The 11,068-nt window shown below is 34.4% G+C and overlaps 1 protein-coding gene across 2 annotated transcripts; it reads right to left on the bottom strand.

Annotated features, from left to right (window-relative positions):
• Positions 1-398: 398 nt before the first annotated feature.
• Positions 399-9,929, bottom strand: LOC121415791. Of its 2 annotated transcripts, none has more exons than XM_041609119.1 (3): positions 9,767-9,929; positions 3,931-5,173; positions 399-483 (listed from the first exon to the last, which is right to left on the bottom strand). In XM_041609119.1, the coding sequence occupies exon 2, from the start codon at positions 4,897-4,899 to the stop codon at positions 3,931-3,933; it is 969 nt and encodes a 322-aa protein (XP_041465053.1). In that variant the 5' UTR covers positions 4,900-5,173; positions 9,767-9,929; the 3' UTR covers positions 399-483. The 2 variants fall into 2 exon arrangements, with proteins under 2 accessions (XP_041465053.1, XP_041465052.1); XM_041609118.1 differs by having other exon boundaries at positions 426-511.
• Between the last annotated feature and the right edge of the window lie 1,139 nt (positions 9,930-11,068).

The raw sequence follows: 11,068 nt of genomic DNA, 5'->3' as shown, positions 1-11,068 counted from the left end.
GAAATGAATCATACTTTTTACCAGGAAGTACTAAAATCACTTGCAATGTCTTTAATAAATATCTGCTATCCAATCCCAAACAATATGGAAAAACACTTGATAGCAATAAGATAAAGAGGAAACCAAGTCAAATACATGTATGACTCCCAACAGATAAAATTTCCATCAACTTTCTGCTTGTTCTTTCTATTTCCCTCCCAAAAGAAAGGAAAACTGTTCATGAACGGAGGTTGCTGGCTCAGACCATAGTCAGTCAAGTGCAATGTTCCTCTTTCAACGGCCAACTTCCACTTTCGGCTATAGAGAACAATGCATGTGCTTGTTGCTGAAATATCAGTTGTTGTTGTTACACACCAAGTTGCAATACTCTTTCCTGCTGCACAAGTAATTGTCACACTGTTTATTGTCCATGCACTTAATTGGTACTGATCAGCTCATTCATTGGTGAATAAAACTTGGCTACAAATCTTCTGATGACATTGCCTTTAATTAAGCAGTGTAATGGATGGAGCTGTAGATAAAAAGAAAAAAAATGAAAAATGTAAATATTTTCCAAAAGTGAAAAAAAAAATGGGTTAAATGGTCGAGTTGAATCGGGAGAAAATTGAAAGAGGAAGAAAGAAAAGGGGTTGGGAGAGAGAAAGAGAGAGTGAGAGACAAGCAGATATAGAGAGTAAAGTGATTTAATCCAAAACATAATCAACCATCAGATTAAAGAAGTCAAATTCAACTACCAATATGTACAGTCAAATACAATTTAGAAAAATTCATCATAGAGTATCATATGAATCGATCTTATAATTAAAAAATGAAATAAAGCAACTGATACGATGATTTTCTTTCAGTTTACCAATATCTTCATCAAAGTGCCTGTGATTAATTCAACCTTGATGAGGAAATAACTGCATGAAATTTGAAAGCAGGTGAATGAGTAAAAAAAATAAGTAAAACATTTAGAAAAAATAGACAAGGAATAATAATCAATGTATAAATGTCTAAAAAATTAGATCATAAAGCAATAATCAAAAGTGTGGATAACTGTAACATTTGCTAAAACATATATAGCTATCCACAAAAAATTGAGGATAACTCTCACATTTGCTTATCAAAGCTATCTGTAATTATTTTATATTTTCTCTTTCCTAAGCATCTATTTACATTGGCCAGAAACTCAAATGAAAATAACAAATAATAAGAGAATCTAGAGGCAACCTTTGGAGTAAAACACATAATATTAAAAGAATGTTCAAGTTAATATTAGTTTATTCACAATACAGGAATGGGTTTATCAACTCATAATAAAGCAGGGCCCGCTGGGAGAACAGTTTTCAGAACTGAAGTGGCTTCCCTGGGTTAATATACCTGTATTATCAGTAAATTATTATTATTAGTAGTAGTAGTAGTAGTAGTAGTAGTAGTAGTAGTAGTAGTACAAGTAGTAGTAGTACAAGTAGTAGTAGTAGTAGTAGTAGTAGTACAAGTAGTAGTAGTAGTACAAGTAGTAGTAGTAGTAGTAGTAGTAGTAGTAGTAGTAGTAGTAGTAGTAGTAGTAGTAGTAGTAGTAGTAGTAGTAGTAGTAGTAGTAGTAGTAGTAGTAGTAGTAGTAGTAGTAGTAGTAGTAGTAGTAGTAGTAGTAGTAGTAGTAGTAGTAGTAGTAGTAGTATTAGTAGTAGTAGTAGTAGTAGTAGTAGTAGTAGTAGTAGTAGTAGTAGTAGTAGTAGTAGTAGTAGTAGTAGTAGTAGTAGTAGTAGTAGTAGTAGTAGTAGTAGTAGTAGTAGTAGTAGTAGTAGTAGTAGTAGTAGTAGTAGTAGTAGTACCTAATCCATTTTCATTTTTTTTCTTTAATCCTCACACACTAATACAGAAACACTTATTAAGCTTGTAAGAACACTTTCATCAATGTGATTCCCAGATTTTCATGTTTCTTTCAATATCAAAGAAAGGGTTTTCAGTTGGAAAGAAGCACCATAGCATTCAGATCAGGCAAATTGTTGGTTTCTCTTAGAGCTAGAAAATTTCAAGTTACATGTTAAAGTACAAATTTATTGACTAGCAGGGCCCTGGGAACATTTTTTTTCACTGGGGTGCTGATGTAAATTTGAAAAGAAAAAAAAAGAAGAAAAAACACATTTAAGGGTTTTATTACAAAATGGTGATCAAATTGATCCCAAGAAATTTGAGAAGCAAAGCCAAAAACATAAGTTTTTCACTACTAAGTACAAATAAAATTGATCCCAAGAAATAGTGGAAAAGCCAAAAAAAAAGGTTTCACTCCAAAATTAAGGTCATTTTGGTTAGATTTTTAATTTTTTCATATCTTCCAAAATACTTGGGGATGCTGCCTACATTATGGAGAATAATAAATGTAGGTCTACACAAAGCAGTATATTCTATCAGGAATAATTCATATCAGATAAAATAAACACACTTGAACCTTAACACAACGTTCAAGACAATACATCATCAATTGCTCATCATAATAAACAGGCATGCACACTGTTTGTACAAAACCATAGGTTGCTGAGCAGCCATGAATATTATCCTAGACTATATATAGTTCAGTTAGATATTACTGTCCCATTAATAACCATTATTTCCTCATTTTGTGAAACCATAACTCAGTTTGGTTTCTAAGTGACGTAAAATGCAAAGGATGTATTGTCATTGGAGCTGTGTTTATCAATTATCTGTATAATAGCCTTAGCAAAATGGCTAAGAGTCAGAAAAAATAAATATATGGACGAGTCTGATACAATCTTAATGTGAATATAGGTTGATGTTTTATCAGTACACCCTAACAGTGTATTAAAAGAATGGTGCTGTGTAAAATGTAATAATAGACTCTTCCGAAATGGAGTTACTTTTCTAATTTCCCTCAAGTTTATTGAAATGATAATCACTCCAAGAATTATTCTAATCATCCCCAAAACAAGGAGAATGTGGACCATTCTCTAAAATACTATGAATACATGTTCATCTACAATGATGGATTCTGATTTGTACCCATCAATGCTGAAAATCATCAAAGAAGATTTATTTTTACACAAGCTAGAAAATGCCAAATAATCTGCATTTCCTATATTTTACAGTCTTTATTTTTCATTCTGTTTATTTCCATTTCAAAAGATTAGAACATACATGTAGTGTTTGATTTTGTACATCTTGATATAAGCTATAAAATACATGTATATAATTTTTATGTATATTATCATACAACAGGATGAGAATGGAGGAGGCTGCTAAAAACGGAGCTTGTAGATTGCAGCCTCCTTTTGATATCTATCCCTGAAATTTTTTGTATGAAAATTAAACTCCAGAAATCATTTGATACCATGATAGAATGGACAACAGTTCAAATGAAAAACAAGTAACTTCACATTTTAAAACCAGTGTCAACATAACACAAATATATTTTTGTAGGGGGGGGCCTGAGTACTTGGATGTTTTTTAAGATTATATTTTCGATAGCTCCAAACACTTGACCTTAATTTCCAATGAAAGCAGTTTACTTCCTGGCTTTGTCTTTTTGTATTTGACCTCATTTTGAGTTTAACCCGAATTTGATGTAATACAAAACAAGAAACTGAGCAACTGCACCAAAGGGCTAAAATCATTGTCACTTTTTTACCAACTTTTTCTGATATCATGAAATTATTCATGAATAATATCAACATTGACATTTAAGAGGAAAATATTTTATCTCACAAAATATTATCATTGAATTAGTTTATAGCCATATAGGTACAGGTAAACATCCTGCCACAAGAAGCTTAAAATGGAGTCCCACTATATAATAGCTAACAATTAATTTCATAAAAATGACAGATCAAATATGACGGGATGCTCAAGGAGAGCCAAAGACAGAGCTCAGTGCAAGTGCTACTCAACAATATACTTGATGGATTTAATTCATTTAACACCAATACCTACCTATCTCTCGTGCTCTGAGGTTGTGTCCATTCTAGAAGCAGTTTCTGCAAAATTTAGTTCAACTTCCTCCACCTTGGCAGTATTGGGCGAGTGAAATGTCGAAACAGGCTGGATACTTGTTGGTGGACTCGAGCATGAACACTCCTTTGAGCCAGCAGGCACGCATACAAGTAACTTACGAAGAGATTTCAAGTTCTTTCTTGATTTGCATTTACCACCCTTGGCCTTCTTTTTATAGTCACTTGAGGTCTTTAACTTTCTCTTGAACTTTTTCTTTTTGTTGTTCTTGAATAATCCTCTGAATATCTTGTGCTTTTTCCTGCATTTGACAGGAAGAGGCTTCTCAGCTGGATCATTGTTATTATTTGTCAAGTCAAGATGAGCATTGGAGGATGGGTCATTTTGATTGGAGTCTACCCTGGATTCAACAGAAGCTTCTTTGGTAACTTCAACACAAGAGTGGTTGTTCAGAATGTGAGCTGCTAACTCGTCCCAGAAGAGGTCGGTGTCCGAGTAAGATCGACCGACCCTGGTACTCACGCCACGTTGCTCCTTCAAAGGAATATCCACATAGATCGGAAGCACCTCTGGATGATTTGGTTTGGTCCGCTTACTCTCCACCTCATGTGCAATGCTCCTGTACTTCTGAAAGACCTTATTCTTGAATGAAGACGGCGAGATGAGTTCAATGATAAAGCTAGAAGCCTGCCATGCTCTCACAAGTTGCCGTTGTTTGATAACACCCACCACACAGTCTCGCTTGCTGAGATACCCTTTTAGCTTGTATGTTCCTTCTAAAACTGCAAAGAACCTCTCAGCTAAGCCTTTGTCTTTTTCTCCATGCAGGATAGCAAAGTCATAGGTACAAGTGCAAGAGCTTGTCCCTGGAAACATGCGATCAGACTTGCCTCTACTTTCACAACCTGATACAGAGTCCTCACCAGACACTCGCACCACGTCCATTTCCATGTAAATCGTCTTGCTACATGCTCACTTTAATTGTGGCTAACCGATTCACTGAAACCACATGATCCACTCACCCAGTCAGCCTCAAATCATAACATCAGTACCGACCGCAACAACTTCATGCGCGAGAATGATAACGAGACTCCCAAACAGCTGTTATCATATATGTACGACGTTAAAACTGAAGTAGACACAGCGATGCAACGGGACACATCCTTCCTGGTTCCATCCTATGGTACAAATGCAATGTAACCTCATAGCACCTTGCCACCATTTCCTATACGTAAAAAGAAAGGAAGTAAAATGAATATCATCAGTTTCTAATTCATGATATGATCTGTATTTGGAAAATCTATTTTTAAAACAAATTTGTTATCATCAAATCAGTAAGACACAGCTTGTTGGTACTGACTTCAAGACTTTCTCTCTTTCCATTTCCTTTAATTCAGTAAATTATACCATTTCTTGTAATACTGATCAGGCTTATTCAGGAGAATACTTTTAAAAATTGCTTTAATGTTTCTCTTATCTTAAATAATAATAATAATGTATACCATAAAATTCAGATAAGGAGGTCAATAGTATTTTACTATAAACCAACTGCAGATACATTATCTTTAAAGCTTGGAATAGTAAGAGAAAGAAGTGAGGATAGTGACTCAGGAAACATACTAAGATTAAACTTGCCAACATAATTTTTTTTTTTTCAATGAGCAAATTTAATATTTTGCTTTTCAGGGAAATGAATTATTCAAACAATTAGAATACATGAACCAGTACTTCCCTCCAATGGTATTATTTTCTCAAAACCAAGATAAATACAAAATGTATCAAAGTCAATAAATATTGTTCATCAGAAAATGATGACATGTTTGTCCCAATTCTTGATTCCCGACTGATAGTAGTTTGCATAGGTCCTGGAATTAGACTTACTATACGAATTAGATTTATCAATATTTATTTAAAGTCAATCATTTGCTAGTTATAAGTTTTTTTTTAAGTCAATGATTATTGAAATATCCTGCACTCACAGGCATACTGGTGGTGGGGTTATGTTATGGGGGTACCGCTGCCCCCCCCCCCAAAAAAAAAAAAATATATATATATATATATTTGGGATCAATTTGCCATAAAAGAAATCGATATACAATAAGAAAAAGAAAAGAAGTTGGATTATGTTGATTATTTAACCAGAGGGACATGTATTTCTTGATATTCTTTCTTATTATTTTTGTAAATGAAAATTTGAAATGAAATTTACATGTATGTGTCAAGATGGTGGTCGAAAATTTTGAACTGCTGAGAAATAAGCAAAAGTACTGTATGCATGGCTCTCCTGCTAGGCGACGGGTATTTATCCAAGTAATATCATGTTCCCACAAACATGTGCTAATGTTAGATGCCGATCTTAAGTGCACTGGCTTCACAATGTTTATCCCATAGTGTAAATTTACTACGATGATATTATAACAATTAACCAATTCTTGCTTGCTGCAACTGACTGTTTCTATAGCTTTTATCTATAGTTGTTAGGCTTAACTTGTAAATTTAGAAAGTCATAGGTCTTTGAATGAAACTATCCTAAACATGACCGAAACAACCACATGGTACTGTGAAAGCTAACGTTTACTTTTCATTCTGGATTGAATTTCAAGCAGCACCGTAAACATGTACTCAGTTACATGTGCATCAAGATTAATGACCGTTCACGTTGTTGCTCATTTCAACACTGACATACATATTCAACAGATTCTATAAGATGAAAAGATTTTGGACAAGGAATCATTCTTTACTCAATTAAGATACAAACTAGGCCTGTCAAGGTAAAAAAAAAAATGCGCACTTTTTTATTAACCTGGAGGGGGTTGGAGGTGACCATGTGCATAATGCCCTTCTCCTTTTAAAGCCCTTCAATCACCCTTTTATGACTGAACAAGAGTGTCGCTAAGGCAAGCACATAATACGCCCGTCATACCGTGGAAAATGGAGATGTTGGTCAAGCAAGAAAAGAAGAAGTTGGCGATTTCACCTTTGAATGTCTGACCTCAAAATCAAGAGAATTCTTTGGATCTATGCTAGTATCATACACACCAAATTACATGAGCCTATAGGTTAAGTTAAACTAAAGTTATCATGTTTACAAGGACTGCAGAAGGAAAGATGAAAACATGTCACTGTGACCTTGACCTTTGACATTTTGATCTAAAATCAATAGACTTTCTGGGATCCATGCAAGTATCATACACACCAAATTATCTGAGCCTAGGTTAAGTTTAACTATTATCGCGTTTACAAGGACTGCAGAAGGGTAAGATGAAAACATGTCACTGTGACTTTTGACCTAGATGGGCATATAAAAATGCCATTTTGATGTAATAAATGCTATCCTTTTGTTGCACATGTTGCTAATCTCTTTACGATCATTGCCCCCCCCCCCACCCCCTGACAGTGGCAAATTACACCAAATAGATAAATTCTCTATCCCCTCATACCAAAATCGATACAGAATTTCACTTTCCTTTTATATGAATTAGGAGAGGCATTATTGGAGGATCTGTTTTCTTATCAATACCGCACAGCATATTTCAAATAATTTCTGCTTTTCCATCAAAATCTTGCAAAATGGTGTTGGAGTTTAAGCGCATTTGCTAGTGTTTACAAAATCCATCACAATGTGTTCAAAGTCAAAGGAGTTCTGGGTTTCTGATCGTTGCGTGAATATGCAAGAAATTGCAGAATCTCAATGATTTTTAACAATACTTCAGCAATCTGATCACGAGCCAAGACTATTTCAATTCATATGCACGCATTTCGCACGAATCATTTTGGTGACCACATGATCTGTGTGATGAACCAATCAGCGGTCTCTGAATCGCTATGTAGAGCTTGGATTTCCACTGAATGCAGTCAATGGACAATATGCCAAATCTGTGCCCCACCCCCTTTCACCAAATTTCCATTTGCAATAATAATGCCATAAAAATGGAATGTACAACCCTTGTTTGTCTTTTAGATAAGTTAAATGACATCAACAGTTTGCTAAATGCATAGGCCTATTCAAGAAGGCACGCATGCATCCCTGGCATGCATAAAGAACTGTTTCACCAAAATAGTTTAATTTACAATTTTATCACTTGATTATTACTTGGTAAATTTCGATGAAATTTTCAGTGGATTTTGTTTTGTCGACTTTTTTATTTTATTTGTTCAAATCATAGCCTGGAGTACACCTTTAAAGGGCATACATGTACAAACCAGCCACCTAACTTAAAGGCGTTTTCTTGTCTGAAATTATTTAATAAATAAAGTAAAATTCACATAGCAAAGTGCTAAAAATTTCATCAAAATCGGAACAAATAACGATGTAATTGAATTTTAAAGTTTAGCAATATTCTTTAAATAGTTAATTAGATCGGCTCATGATGTCACATCCCCACTTTCCTTTTTCTTATTTTATTACATGAAATCATAATTGATTCATTTTATCACACATGTGTGTTAGTAGGTCCATGGTTAAATAATATGTCCATTTTATAATGAAATAAGTTAGAGCAATGAATATCTAATGCACTTAATCAGTTGTCAATCCAATTTTTTTTTAGTTCTTGGTCAAAATATATTGGAATAAACCTGATTCATATAATAAAATACAAAAGAACAAGTGGGTATGTGACATCATCATCAATTTTCTCATTGAATGTTCATCAAGACATGCTTAGAACAATTTCATCAGAATAATGTAAATCTTCAAAATGGCATAACTTTGCTATTCCTTGTCCATTTAAGATCAAATTTTCAGTGTTTTCATTTCCCATTATTAATGCATTTTCTTGTCATATAGGCCCGCTTTAATGATAAGACAAAAATTCACTCCTCAGTGCATAAATAATTAAATCTATTTATGTTGCCAAGGAGCAAATACATGTTGTTCTCTTTCAACTCAAAATTTTTTCAGTTTTTCTAGACATGAATTAAGTTATTACTGAGTATTGACTATTTATCCTCTTTAATTGTAAATATCAATATACTAGACTAATTGTTATCTCAAAATGTATATTTTAACATAACATAAGAGCCATTTACATAGCACAGAGTATGTATATGTAGTTGTACAGTTTTGGCCAGTTTGCCTCCCGGCTTCCCCTCCCCTAGGGCTAGGGTTCAAGAGGCACAGACTGGAACCTCAAAAAAACGAAAAGTTCTCTCCCTCTACCCCAGTCTCGGTCGGCCATTTTGCTATGATTCATAACAAAAACGGCCGATCGAGACTGGGGTAGGAGGGAACTTTTTGTTTTTTGAGGTTCCAGTCTGAGCCCCGATGTCAGGAAACTGCCACTCGTTAGACCTTCATCCATATAATCGTGGTAAGTGCATAATTTCTGTTTTCACGATTCATTTGGAGAAATATTTAGACCATAAATCACGCTAGTCCCGTGAGCATGGACAAATACACGGTAAGCCCTGGCTGGGCTCCCGCCCGCGCAGCGAGCTCCCTGGGTTAGGGTTCAAGTAGCAGCAGTAACTTTCCCCTTGGTCTTGTCTTTAATTTAATCAAGCTTAATAATATATTCTGTTTTTCTTAATCTTATTTTCATGCTTTCGCCAAAATCATACCAAGGTCAAGTATAGGAATGAATTTCCATCAAGACAATACACATTTCATGAGCATGTAGGATCATGGCATGTGCGACTCCAGTCCACAAAACTACACTCTAATCTTACTGGATCCGTGGCCTGGGGATATCGGGATGGAGCACGGTCTTGGTTGAGCGAAACAGCGTGCATCCTCCCTGATGAAGCCCGACCCACTGCCCTGGCTGAATTGGAGTGAAGTTGAATTTGACATGCACGATGTCCTCAAAATACTTACACAAACAAACAATCATTCTGTAAAATATCTAGATGTTTTCGCACTTTGCAGCTTCCGAATTACAAAGATTAGAAGACAGGATCTTCATCCGAGTGATATTTTGAACGAATAACACAAAGTGTAGAAATCTCAGGAAGAATCTTCAACCACCGCCCGTCCACTGCCAACATACGTGTAGATCGTAGAGATGTACAGTGTAGATTGATTGGTTTGTTTATTCATTCATTTATAATCTAGAGTAAGAATTACGTAGTCTTGAATTATAATCTTAAAGAAATTCATATCAAATTTATTTTATTCAATGATGATTTTTTCCTTTATCATATCAGATCACAAATTAGTTTTTTTTACTATTTACGACAAAATTCTAGAATGAGGTCGAGAGGGGGATTCCCTTCTTCATTTATGGGCGTGGTCAAAACTGAGAGTTTTGCCCTCTTCCTTCAACTGTGGATCGCTCCCAGACTACCCAGAGATCATTTCGATTTTTTCAATTTCAATTTATTAATTCATTTTCAACAGAAGAACAAAGTAATGTGATCAAAATAGTTACAATGAACTTATACAGATAAAATAAATTCAGGCATGTACAGTATTTGATATTTATCTATAAAACGAAGTAAAGCAAAACAGAATATATATAAGCAAATATCATAACCATTTTAAAATAAAAATTCTGTGAAAATGGAGGGATCCACTAAAAAGCAGTGCTTGTATTGTGTGGACCCCTCTAAATAATTATTTTAGAATTGCCTACGAAGACAGACAAGTTTACAAAACAGAGAACAGCAGAACAAAGAACAAGAAACAAACAATTGAAGCACACACAAAGGATATGAAAATAAAAATGAAAAGAGATAAAGAAAGATAACAGAGATAATACAGCAGGACTTCAACGCGCGGATAATTTTACCAAAGAAAAAAAAATAAGGAGGCATGAAATGGTGAATTTAATGATAAAATTATTTAAAACTGAGTAAATGATGACCTGTATGATTTCAGAAAATTATTTTTAAGTTTCATTTTAAAAGAACAAAGGGATGGGCTTCTAATTATATCTTCACTAAGGGAGTTCCAGAATCTCGGGCCATCGTATATAAATGTTTTTTTAGCTAATAATGTTCTTAAAAGAGGTAAATGAAACTCATTAGACTGTCTTGTAGGGTAATGATGAATTGAACGATTTTGGGGGAACATTGAATCAAATACGTGAGGAAGTGAATTGTTATTATATTTATACATAAATTGGCCTAAGTGAAACAGATATAGATCATTTATTTTTAGCAGCTTGTTTTCGGCAAA

The sequence above is a fragment of the Lytechinus variegatus genome, chromosome 5 (assembly GCF_018143015.1).
Source record: "Lytechinus variegatus isolate NC3 chromosome 5, Lvar_3.0, whole genome shotgun sequence".
In the NCBI taxonomy this organism is placed as follows: Eukaryota; Metazoa; Echinodermata; class Echinoidea; order Temnopleuroida; family Toxopneustidae; genus Lytechinus; species Lytechinus variegatus.
Note: the sequence above shows the minus strand (reverse complement) of the source record. Positions and strands in the feature narration are given on the sequence as shown.